This window comes from Erinaceus europaeus, chromosome 1 (assembly GCF_950295315.1).
Source record: "Erinaceus europaeus chromosome 1, mEriEur2.1, whole genome shotgun sequence".
Classification (NCBI taxonomy): Eukaryota; Metazoa; Chordata; class Mammalia; order Eulipotyphla; family Erinaceidae; genus Erinaceus; species Erinaceus europaeus.
Window position 1 is genome coordinate 150,400,832 of NC_080162.1, and position 13,041 is coordinate 150,413,872.

General features: G+C 44.8%; 2 protein-coding genes across 2 annotated transcripts in view; one reads left to right on the top strand and one right to left on the bottom strand.

Moving 5' to 3' along the window:
• LOC132540280 (zinc finger protein 7-like) overlaps nucleotides 1–10,660 on the top strand; it is a 39,324-nt gene extending 28,664 nt beyond the window's left edge. The window contains exon 6 of the mRNA XM_060197078.1: nucleotides 10,070–10,660. Coding sequence (XP_060053061.1) covers nucleotides 10,070–10,151 — 82 coding nt within the window. The 3' untranslated portion in view covers nucleotides 10,152–10,660. The remainder of the gene's footprint in view (nucleotides 1–10,069) is intronic.
• Nucleotides 603–2,285, bottom strand: COMMD5 (COMM domain containing 5). The gene is made up of 2 exons (XM_007516038.3): nucleotides 2,185–2,285; nucleotides 603–1,479 (listed from the first exon to the last, which is right to left on the bottom strand). Exon 2 carries the CDS (start codon nucleotides 1,441–1,443, stop codon nucleotides 769–771), a length of 675 nt encoding a protein of 224 aa, XP_007516100.1. The 5' UTR covers nucleotides 1,444–1,479; nucleotides 2,185–2,285; the 3' UTR covers nucleotides 603–768.
• Nucleotides 10,661–13,041: the final 2,381 nt, after the last annotated feature.

The window sequence follows — 13,041 nt, forward strand, 5'->3', positions numbered from 1 at the left end:
CAAATAAAATGGGAGGGGGAGGGGTAATGACTGCCTGGAGCAGTGGATTTGTAGTGTTGGCACTGAGCCCCAGTGACAACACGCCCTCTCTAGGCTGCAGTCATTTGGCCTGTGCACCACTGGCAGCTTCCTCCATTCTCAAGGAAGCCAAACTCTGACCCAATCTATGACAAAAAGCCACTTTCCATCACCCTAATCCTACTTTATTTCCTGCATCACTTACGTTCACTAACAAGCTACACCAATTATTTTATAGTGTTTTTTTGTTTGTTTGACTACTCAACTTTCGCTACTGAAAATGTCAGAAATTAAACCTGGGACCCCTGTGATGCAAGCCCTGTGAGTTACTGCTACCGTTTCTTCCAACCCTTACTGTCGGCTCTAGTCGAATAAAAATGTCGACACTGAAATAGGCCACAAAAGTGAAGGAACAGAAAGCTCCAATGCTATGTGAGACCTACTGAGCAATAGTGTCTACACAATGGCCTTGGCCTGGACCTGAGCCCTGACCCAAGTCTCATGGTGCCATAGGTGTCCTCACCCAGCAACAAGCCCAACAGCCAAGAAAGAAGTGTGTGGCTTGATGCCCAGTCACGAAGACATCTTTTTAATAGCTGCTTTACTTGTGTAAAAAAAAAAAAAAAAAAAAGCTAATTGTTTCTTTTCCCAGTGTAACATGGTTACTTCACAGAGCCCCCTAAAAAAGGTGGGCTGTGCTCTGGGGACAAGGGATGTGTGTGGGCCTCAGAGGAGAATGGCAAGCCCCAGTCAGTCTTGCAGTCTGCGCTCGCACCTCTTCTCCAGGTCAGCCATCTCCTTCAGGACCAGGGCCACATTGTACCGCAGCTCCTGGAACTTGGTCACTGGAACCTCAAAGCGGTGCGCTGACCCATCAGATAGTTTCAGCTGCATCAGGACGCTTGGCTGCAGGGATCGGGCCAAGGTGCTGGTGGAGATGGCCACGTCCACCCGCCACCGGATGTCAGCTAAATGGGGCAGCTGCGCCCCCTGCTGCCTGGCCACAGACTCGAGGAGGGGCCTCTGGCTTCCAAACACCACGCTAGCCAAGTCTGCCACCATGTCTTGGGGAATGCAGAGCTCCTGGAGCTGATCCTTGAAGGCATCGGGTTTCAGGCTGGCTGGGGGCAGCCGGAGGGCCTGCTGGAGCAGTGTGTGTGTGCCTGCAAGCAGGGAACCCAGCCGCTCCTCTGACAGGTCGGTGCTGGCCCTGAGCCGCTGCACAGCCTCCCGGCAGTCCTCGCCCTGAAAGCCACTGACCACCAACTTCAACAGCTTTCTGAACGTGCCCCTGTCCAGGTCCCCCAGGTGCCGGGCCATTGCTGCCACCTCTGGAGCAAGCTGGGCCCCCAGGAAACTCACCCGGCCACTGTGACTGTCACCAGGATGGTGTAGGTATGGAACTGCCACGCCTGCGGCAGACATTGCAGCTTCCTCCTCTTTGTTCAGTCACCCAGATGCCTGAAGGAGAGGAGAGCCAGTGACCCCCAAGTCGTTGGGATCATGGACTGTGCTGACAGCATGAACGGCTGATGTGAGTCAATGAAAAGAGAGGCAGCTGAGAATAGGTGGCAGAGAGGGGGCGGGGGCAGCTTCAGTTCTGGAAAAGGGTTTGACAGAGCGTAGATGGAATGAGACCAAATGGAGAGAAGCAGGGCACTGAACAGCACCCACAAAAACTGGGAATAGAACAAAGGTAGAAGACAGGAGAAAAAGGACCTCGGCATCCAGAGATGCAACAGCGTTGTGATTGCCACCCAATAAGCTCGGGCCACCTGGGACCCCTTAACTATTCAACCTCCAATCCTCACAACAGCTCTGTAAGCGCTAGTGGTGAGTCTGAAAACCCCAGGCCTGTCCTCTCTGAAGTCCCCGCCACTTCCAGCGTAGCAGAAGAAAGACAGACAGCCCCGCGGACGGGCGCGCCGTCTGCCCCGGCCTCGCAGCTCGATCAGCGCGGGCTGTAAAAGCCCATCCTGGGCGTGAGCTCCAGCGTCTCCTCTTGGCGGGTCCAAACCAGAAACCTCCCGGCTGCCCTGGACAGTCCCCTGGAGGCCACCAGCCGCCCAAGCTACCTTGGCATACCTGTCCCACTGTCCCCACTCCAGAGGTCCCCCTATCCTACAGCCCCAAAACACAGACACAAATTCGTGCTCGCGCTCTCACCTGGAGAGTGGTTCAGAAGAGACCAGCCTGCAGATTTCAGTGTACCGCGGCTGCCGGAAGTAGGCCTGGCACCCGGAAGTGGACCAGACTTACCGCTGGACAGATCTAGGAAACCTGGAGGACCAGGTCTCTGTGGTATCGAGGGGCTGGATGTACACGGGATCCGTGGCCAAGCATCGGGAGGATTTTCTTTCTTTCTCTCTTTCTCTTTCTCTCTCTCTTTTTTACTCCCTCCCTCTCTCTCTTTTTTAAGATTTTATTTATTTTTTATTTAATTTTTAAAATTTTTATTTATTTATTCATGAGAAAGATAGGAGAGAAAGAACCAGACATCACTCTGGTACATGTGCTGCCGGAAATGGAACTCAGGACCTCATGCTTGAGAGTCCAGTGGTTTATCCACTACGCCACCTGGCAGACCACTATTTTTTTTTTTTTTTAAGATTTGTTGTGCACCGGGAGGTGGCACAGAGGATAAAGCATCAGACTCTCAAGCATGAGGTCCTGAGTTCCATCCCCGGTAGCACATGTACCAGAGTGATGTCTGGCTCTTTCCCTCTCCTCCTATCTTTCTCATTAATAAATAAAATCTTTTTATTTATTAATATTTGTTAAAATATTTATTTATTCCCTTTTGTTGCCCTTGTGTTGTAGTTATTGTTGTTGTTATTGTTGGATAGGACAGAGAGAAATGGAGAGAGGAGGAGAAGACAGAGAGGGATAAAAAAATAAAATCTTGGGAGTCGGGCTGTAGCGCAGCGGGTTAAGTGCAGGTGGCGCAAAGCACAAGGACTGGCATAAGGATCCCGGTTTGAACCCCGGCTCCCCACCTGCAGGGGAGTCGCTTCACAGGCGGTGAAGCAGGTCTGCAGGTCTGCAGGTGTCTATCTTTCTCTCCTTTCTGTCTTGCCCTCCTCTCTCCATTTCTGTCTGTCCTATCCAACAACGACAACAACAATAATAACTACAACAATAAAAAAACAACAAAGGCAACAAAAGGGAATAAATAAAATAAATTTTAAAAAATAATAAAATAAATAAAATCTTTTTTTTATTTATTAATGTGAAAGATAGGAGGAGAGAGAAAGAGCCAGACATCACTCTGGCACATGTGCTGCCGGGGTTCGAACTCAGGACCTCATGCTTGAGAGTCCGATGCTTTATCCAGTGTGTCACCTCCTGGACCACATTTATTTATTTATTTATTTATTTATTTATTTATTTATTTATTTATTTATTTATTTATGTGAAATATAGGAGAGAGAAAGAGCCAGACATCACTCTGGTACATGTGCTGCCAGGGATTGAACTCAGGACCTCATGCTTAAGAGTCCAATGCTTTATCCACTGTGCCACTTCCGGGACCACAATAGTGAGGATTTTCTAAGCCACCCCGGTCCTTGTCAGCCTGAAGCTGGAAGACCAGGCAGAGTGGGGATGAGAGGCCTGGTGAGGAAGGGAGTTCCCTATCCCCATCTTCATCCCCAACATAGAAGCTGGCAGGGCACTGAGGGGGAGGAGGTAATCTCAAACTGTTAAATTGAGTTATATATATATAACAGTTAAGTCTCAGTGCTCAGCTTACAGGAGCTCTTTTGCCAAGGAACAGTTCATGTTGCTAAAATTCAATTTTGGAAAATTAATGGGTAATGATCAGAGACCAAGTCCAGGATGTACCGCACTGAGTGCTGGACTTGGAAACATGAGGTCTGAAGTTCGATTCCCAACATCCCATGTGCCAGAGTGATGCTCTGATCTTCTATATCTACCATACACTAATAAATTAAAATCTTTGGGTGGTAGCACAGTGGATTAAGTGCACATGGCGTGAAGAGCAAGGACCGGCTCAAGGATGCCAGTTCGAGCCCAAGGCTCCCTACTTGCAGGGGGATTGCTTCACAAGTGATGAAACAGGTCTGTAGGTGTCTTTCTCTCCCCCTCTCTGTCTTCCTCTCCTCTCTCCATTTCTCTCTGTCCTATCCAACAACAATGACATCAATAACAACAACAATAATAACCACAGCAACAATAAAGCAACAAGGGCAACGAAAGGGGAAAAAAATAGCCTCCAAGAGCAGTGAATTTGTGGTGTAAGCACCGAGCCCCAGCAATAACCCTGGAGGCAAAATAAATAAATAAATAATCTTTTAGGGGGCCAGGCAATGGCACAACTTCAGTGCATACAGTACAGTACGCAAGGACACAAGTTCAAGACCCTGGTCCCCACCTGCAGGGGGAAAGCTTCCTTGGTGGTGAAGTAGGGCTGCAGGTGTTTAGCTCTGTCTCTTTCCCTCTCTGTATCCCCTCTTCTAAATTTCTCCCTGACTCTATGTAATAAATAAATAAATACCGTTTTATAAATAAAAATTTTAAAAAAACAATAACAACATGAGGCCTGTGGAGACAATTCAGCCTCTGTTAGAGCACTAACTTATATACCAAGAAGGCATAAATTCAATCTAGTACCACCTTATTCCAGAGCTGAGCAGTGCTCTGGTCTCTCTACCAACTCTCATAATAAATAAATAAATGAGAAAAAAGAAAAAAGAAATAATCTTTTAAAAATTAGTAGAAAGTGGAGAGTGGGTTGGTAGCGCAGTGGGTTAAATGCAGGTTAAGTGCAAAGTTCAAGGACCAGCAGAAGGATCCCGGTTGGAGCCCCCGGCTCCCCACCTGCAGGGGAATCACTTCACAAGCGGTGAAGCAGGTCTACAAGTGTCTGTCTTTCTCTCCCCCTCTGTCTTCTCCTCCTCTCTCCATTTCTCTCTGTCCTATCCAACAACAACGACATCAATAACAACAACAATAATAACTGCAACAAGGGCAACAAAAGGGAATAAATAAATAAAAATGAGTAGAAAAAATTGGAATAAAAAAATAATCAAGGACTCATAATTCTCATTCTGGTTCTTAAGATCTATGAAAGACACGAAGCAGGTCTGCAGGTGTCTGTCTTTCTCTCCCCCTCTGTCTTCCCCTCCTCTCTCCATTTCTCTCTGTCCTATCCAACAACAATGACATCAATAACAATAACAATAGTAATTGTAACAAGGGCAACAAAAGGGAATAAACAAATAATAAATAATGAGTAGAAAAAAGTGGAATGAGAAAAAATAATCATGGACTCAATTCTCATTCTGTTTTTTAAGATCTATGAAAGACACGTGGCACAAAGCCAAGGACCAGCATAAGGGTCCCGGTTTGAGCCCCCGGCTCCCCACCTGCAGGGGAGTCCCTTCACATGCGGTGAACCAGGTCTGCAGGTGTCTGTCTTTCTCTTCCCCCTTTGTCTTCACCTCTTCTCTCCATTTCTCTCTGTCCTATCCAACAACGACAACAATAGTAACTACAACAATAAAAAGAAACAACAAGGGCAACAAAAGGAATAAATAAATAAATAAATATTTAAAAATAAATAAATAGGGAAGTCGAGTGGTAGCGCAGCGGGTTAAGCGCAGGTGGTGCAAAGGGCAAGGACCGGCGGAAGGATCCTGGTTCGAGCCCCGGGCTCCCCACTTGCAGAGGAGTCGCTTCACAGGCGGTGAAGCAGGTCTGCAGGTGTCTGTCTTTCTCATCCCTTCTCTGTCTTCCCCTCCTCTCTCCATTCCTCTCTGTCTTATCCAACAACAATGACGTCAGTAACAACAACAATAACTTCAACAGTGAAACAACAAGGGCAACAAAAAGGAATAAATAAATAAATAAAAATTAAAAAATAATATCTATTTTTTTAAAATCTATGAAAGAAAAAAAAAAAGAAAGCTGGAGATGAAGTGGTGGTGCACCTGGCTAAGTGCACATATTACCAAACTAAAGGACCTGGGGCTAGAGCCCCTGCTCCCATTTGTGGTGAAGTATGTCTGCCTTGTCTATGTTTCTGTCTCCACCCCACCTTTTTTTTTTTTTTTTTTTTTTTTTTGCTTCCAGGGTTATCACTGGGCCTGCATTACAAACCCACTGCTCCTGATGGCCATTATTTTCCATTTCTTAATTGGATAGGACAGATAAATCGGGGGTGGGCGGGGAGGTAGGGAGAGAGAAAAATAGACACCTGAAGACCTGATTCACTGCTTATGAAGCTACACCCCCGGCAGGTGGGGAGCTGGAGGCCAGTCCTTGGGCAGATCCTGTGCTTCCTACTATGTGTGCTTAACCAAATGCACCACCACCCCGCCCCCTCTCTCCCCTTCGCTATTTCCCTCGCCTCTCAAATTCTCTGTCCTACTAATAAAAATTAGAGGGAGTCGCGGTAGCGCAGCGGGTTTGGCGCATGTGGCGCAAAGCGCAAGGACCAGCATAAGGATCCCTGTTAGAGCCCTGCTCCCTACCTGCAGGGGGCGTGGCTTCACATGGTGAAGCAGGTCTGCAGGTGTCTTTCTCTCTCTCCCCCTGTCTTCCCCTCCTCTCTCCATTTCTCTCTGTCCTATACAACAATGATGACATCAATAACAACAACAATAATAACTACAACAATAAAACAACAAGGGCAACAAAAAGGGAATAAATAAATATTTTTAAAAATTAGAAAGGAAGAAAAAAGAAAATGGAAGAAAATTGTAAAAGTGGAGAGGGAGGTTAGGGAAACAGCATAATGATTATGCAAGTGGATTTCATGCCTGAGGCTTTGAGCTCGAAGGTTCAGTCCACAGCACCACCATAAGTCAGTACTGAGCAGAGCTCTAGGGGAGAAAAAAATCAAAAAGACAAAAGCTGGAATGATCAAATAGCTCACTTTAGTAGGTGTGCTGCTTTGCCATGTGCATGACCCAGGTTGAAGGCCAGCCCCCACAGCACTGTAGGAAGTTTTGATGTGTGATCTCTTTCTCTCTCTCCGCCTCTCTCTCTCTCTCTCTCTCTCTCCATATATATATATATATATATATATATGAAGAAGAAGAAGAAAGGGAAAAAAGTGGCCTGGGAGGTGGTGCAGTGGATAAAGTGTTGGACTTTCAAGCATGAGGTCCTCCTGAGTTCAGTATCTGGCAGCACATGTGCCAGAGTGATATCTAGTTCTTTCTTTCTCTCCTCATATCCCTCTCATTAATAAATAAAGAAAAGAAAAAAATAAGTTTACTTAGCATAAGAACCATAGCATCACTCTGGCATATGCCAGGGATTTTTTTTTAATTTCTTTATTGGGGAATTAATGTTTTACATTCAACAGTAAATACAATAGTTTGTGTATGCATAACATTCTCCAGTTTCCCATATAACAATACAAGCCCCACTAGGTCCTCTGTCATCCTACTTGGGTCTGTATTCTCCCCCCCCCCACCCAACCCAGAGTCTTTTACTTTGGAGCAATACGCCAATTCCATTCAGGTTCTACTTCTTTTTTTTTTATTTATTTTTTTATAGGGTAGGAGGGGTACAACTCCACATAGGTTCTACTTCTGTTTTCTTTTCTCATCTTGTTTTTCAGCTTCAGCCTGAGAGTGAGATCATCCCATATTCATCCTTCTGTTTCTTTTTTTATTTATTTTTTATTGGGGAATTAATGTTTTACATTCAACAGTAAATACAATAGTTTGTACATGCATAACATTCCCCAGTTTCCCATTTAACAATACAACCCTCACTATGTCATTTATCATCCTTCATGGACCTGTATTCTCCCCACCCACCCACCCCAGAGTCTTTTTTTTTATTATTTAATTTTTTATTTATAAAAAGGAAACATTGACAAAACCATAGGATAAGAGTGGTACAGCTTCACACAGTTCCCACCACCAGACCTCCGTATACCATCCCCTCCACTAACAGCTTTCCTATTCTTTAAACCTCTGGGAGTAAGGATCCAAGGTCATTGTGGGGTGCAGAAGGTTGAAGGTCTGGCTTCTGTAACTGCTTCCCCGCTGACCATGTGCGTTGACAGGTCGATCCATACTCTCAGCCTGTCTCTCTCTTTCCCTAGTGGGGAAGGGCTGTGGGGAAACAGAGCTCCAAGTCACATTGGTGGGGTTGTCTGTCCAGGGAAGTCTGGTTACATCCTGCTAGCATCTGGAACCTGGTGGCTGAAAAGAGAGTTAACATACAAAGCCAAACAAATTGTTGAAGAATCATAGACCTAAAGGCTGGAATAGTGCAGATGAAGTGTTGGGGGGCTCCATTCTGTAGATAGCTAGGAGGCATATTTTAGTTATATTCCAAAGGGCCTACAGTGTTTTTTTCTTTCTTTTCTTTTTTTGCCTGAGCCTGAAATCTTATATGCAGGTGGATCCTAATTATTGTCTGGGGAGATGATGTCATGGCTGGGAAAAGGACCAGAAAGCTGGATCAGGGAAGAGAGTAGCTCCATAATATGGGAAAGGGGTATAAATGTTGTTGACTGTAAACCCCATCGATTTGATGTGATCTGGGGCCTATAATTAGCTTAGGAGCCTGTATGACCTCTGCATCCCTCTAGATCTGAGCTCACATTCTGTGGTCATGAGTAGGAACATTGCAAGCTGCCCCAGTATCAACCCATCTTCCTCAGGTGTAGCGTAGAGTATGTTGTCCATCCTCCCTTTGGAGGATGGAACATGCTCTACCATTTTTTTTAAATTTATTTCTTTATTGGGGAATTAATGTTTTACATTCAACAGTAAATATAATAGTTTGTACATGCATAACATTCCCCAGTTTCCCATTTAACAATACAACCCCCACTATGTCATTTATCATCCTTCATGGACCTGTATTCTCCCCACCCACCCACCCAACCCAGAGTCTTTTACTTTGGTGCAATACGCCAATTCCATTTCAGGTTCTACTTGTGTTTTCTTTTCTAATCTTGTTTTTCAACTTCTGCCTGAGAGTGAGATCATCCCATATTCATCCTTCTGTTTCTGACTAATTTCACTCAACATGATTTTTTCAAGGTCTGAAAACGGTGAAGTCACCATTTTTTACAGCTGAGTAGTATTCCATTGTGTATATATACCGCAACTTGCTCAGCCACTCATCTGTTGTTGGACACCTGGGTTGCTTCTAGGTTTTGGCTATTACAAATTGTGCTGCCAAGAACATATGTGTACATAGATATTTTTGCAGTGAGTACCTCCCTAATACTTCCTCTCCACTTTTCCAAGCTTTGGGTCCATGATTGCTCAACAATTTGTTTGGCTTTGTATGTTAACTCTCTTTTCAGTCACCAGGTTCCAGGTGTCATCAGGATGCCAGCCAGACTTCCCTGGATTGAAGACACCACCAATGTGTCCTGGAGCTCAGCTTCCCCAGAGACCCATCCTACTAGGGAAAGAGAGAGGCAGACTGGGAGTATGGACCGACCAGTCAACGCCCATGTTCAGCGAGGAAGCAATTACAGAAGCCAGACCTTCTACCTTCTGCAACCCACAATGACCCTGGGTCCATGCTCCCAGAGGGATAGAGAATGGGAAAGCTATCGGGGGAGGGGGTGGGATATGGAGATTGGGTGGTGGGAATTGTGTGGAGTTGTACCCCTTCTACCCTATGGTTTTGTTAATTAATCCTTTCTTAAATAAAAAAAAAAGTGATGGGGTTGAGGGGGGATCTTCACTGCTCATAAAGCTCCCCCCCTGCCCCCACAGGAGTGGGGGCTTGAATCTGGGTCCTTGTGCACTGTAATATGTGTGCTTAACGTGGTGTGTCATCATTTTATTTTATTTATTTATTTTTTTCTACATATTTTTTCTTTTAAAAAAAGATTTATCTGTTTATTCCCTTTTGTTGCCCTTGTTTTATTGTTGTAAAAAAAATTGTGCTGCCAAGAACATATGTGTACATAGATATTTTTGGATGGGTGTGATGCCAGGGAATCTATTCAGGGCCTCATACGTTCAGGTTTGGTACTGTAGTCACTCTGTCACCTCCCAGGTTACCCAAAATTCTACCATGGTTTTTTGTTTTTTTCTTCTAGGAGGAAGTTCAAGGCATGCCCATCACAGAGAGCAGAAGCAGAAAGATCTGAAGGATTCAGACCCATCCCTATTTGCCTCTGAACCCTGATCCTGGTCTTCCGACCCCCCCCCCCCACCTACTTCTATAAATGCTGCTTGAAAATAGAGGGCAGGGGAGGCTGATCTGTGTATAGCTCCTGCAATACATGTGTATAGCTCAAGGGGCAATACATGAACACATTTTCCCTTGATTTGTTGGGACCATCTTTGGCTTTCTGTAGCACTGGGTAGCTTTTCAGGAAAAGGCCAGTCAGCACAGACAGTGAAGAGCTCAGCTTTGGAGAGTCTTTTGGAAAGACTCTGCCTGAGGCCCACATGGCCACAAATTCCTGGCACACTCACAACTCTGATATCCATCAGCCTTCCCTCCTTCCCAAAATCCAGCAGTTGCTTCCATTATAGGTTACTGCTGGCTTTTTCTGGAAGCCCACATAAATGAAGGTGGATGATGATTATGATAATGATTATATATATATATAATTTCTTTATTGGGAAATTGATGTTTTACATTTGACAGTAAATACAATAGTTTGTACATACATAACATTTCCCAGTTTTCCATATAACAACACAACCCCCACTAGGTCCTCTGTCATTATATATATATTTTTTTTCTTTATTGGGAAATTAATGTTTTACATTTGATAGTAAATACAATAGTTTGTGTATGCATAACATTTCCCAGTTTTCCATATAGCAATACAACCCCCTCTGGGTCCCCTGTCATCCTTTTTGGACCTGTATTCTCACCCCTCTCCCACCCACCCCAGAGTCTTTTTTTTTTTTTTTCCTCCTCCAGGGTTATTGCTGGGCTCGGTGCCTGCACCATGAATCCACCGTTCCTGGAGGCCATTTTTTTTCCCCTTTTGTTGCCCTTGTTGTAGCTTCGTTGTGGTTATTATTATTGCCCTTGTTGACACAATTCGTTGTTGGATAGGACAGAGAGAAATGGAGAGAGGAAGGGAAGACAGAGAAGGGGAGAGAAAGATAGACACCTGCAGACCTGCTTCACCGCCTGTGAAGCGACTCCCCTGCAGGTGGGGAGCCGGGGGCTCGAACCGGGATCCTTATGCCGGTCCCTGCGCTTTGCGCCACATGCGCTTAAGCCACTGCGCCACCGCCCGACCCCCAACCCCAGAGTCTTTTACTTTGGTGCAATATACCAATTCCAGTTCAGGTTCTACTTGTGTTTTCTCTTTTGATCTTGTTTTTCAACTTCATCCTGAGAGTGAGATCATCCCATATTCATCCTTCTGTTTCTGACTTATTTCGCTTAACATGATTTTTTTTTTAATTTTATTTATTGGGGAATTAATGTTTTACATTCAACAGTAAATACAATAGTTTATACATGCATAACATTTCCCAGTTTTTCATATAACAATACAACCCCCACTAGGTCCTCTGTATGATAATGATGTTTATGCCAGAGCACTGCTCAGCTCTGGCTTACAGTGAGTGCCACACCCAGTAGAGTACATATGTTACTGAAAATGAGGACCTCAGTACAAGCCCCCAGTCTCTAGCTGCAGGAGGGAAGCTTGACAAGCAGTGCTGCAAGTGTCTTTCCTTCTCTGTCTTTATCCTTTTCTTTCCCTTTCTATGTCTCTCTGTCTCCCCCTTTACTAAAAAAAAAAAGAAAAAGAAAAAAGGCCATGGAGTACTATGTGTAAGAAACTCGGTTCAAGCCCCTTATCTACAGCTGCAGAAAGCAGGAGAGTTTTAGGAGTGGTAAAGCGGTGCTGCAGATGTCATTCGGTCTCTATCCCTCTCTCCCTCTCTTCTTATTTTCTGTCTTTCCTATCAAATAAAAGAAAGGGGGGGAATGGTCAGGAGCAGTGGATCATCATGCAGGCATCTGGCCCTCCAGTAATGATGTGGTGGTGAAAAAAAAAAAAGGGGGAGTCGGGCGGTAGTGCAGTGGGTTAAGAGCGCAGGTGGCACAAAGCGCAAGGACTGGCATAAAGATCCCAGTTTGAGCCCCCAGCTCCCCACCTGTAGGGGAGTCCCTTCACAGGCAGTGAAGCAGGTCTGCAGGTGTCTATCTTTCTCTCCCCATCTCTATCTTCCCCTCCTTTCTCCATTTCTCTCTGTACTATCTAACAACAACCACATCAATAACAACAACAATAATAACTACAAGGACAACAAAAGGGAATAAATAAATAAATATTTTTTTAAATCCTTAAAAAAAAACACACCAAGAAATAGTAGTAACAAGACAACAAATAACCCCATCCAAAAATGGGGGGAGGACTTGGACAGAATATTCACCACAAAAGAGATACAAAAGGCCAAGAAACACGTGAAAAAGTGCTCCAAGTCTCTGATTGTCAGAGAAATGCAAATAAAGACAACAACGAGATACCACTTCACTCCTGTGAAAATGTCATACATCAGAAAAGGTAACAGCAGCAAATGCTGGAAAGGGTGTGGGGTCAAAGGAACCCTCCTACACTGCTGGTGGGAATGTCAATTGGTCCAACCTCTGTGGAGAACAGTCTGGAGAACTCTCAGAAGGCTAGAAATGGACCTACCCTATGATCCTGCAATTTCTCTCCTGGGGAACCCAACACATCCATCCAAAAAGATCTGTGTACATATATGTTCTTGGCAGCACAATTTGTAATAGCCAAAACCTAGAAGCAACCCAGGTGTCCAACAACAGATGAGTGGCTGAGCAAGTTGTGGTATATATACCCAATGGAATACTACTCAGCTATTAAAAATGGTGAGTTCACCATTTTCAGCCGATCTTGGATGGACCTTGAAAAAATCATGTTGAGCGAAATAAGTCAGAAACAGAAGGATGAATATGGGATGATCTCACTCTCAGGCAGAAGTTGAAAAACAATATCAGAAAAGAAAACACAAGTAGAACCTGAAATGGAATTGGCGTATCGCACCAAAGTAAAAGACTCTGGGGTGGGTG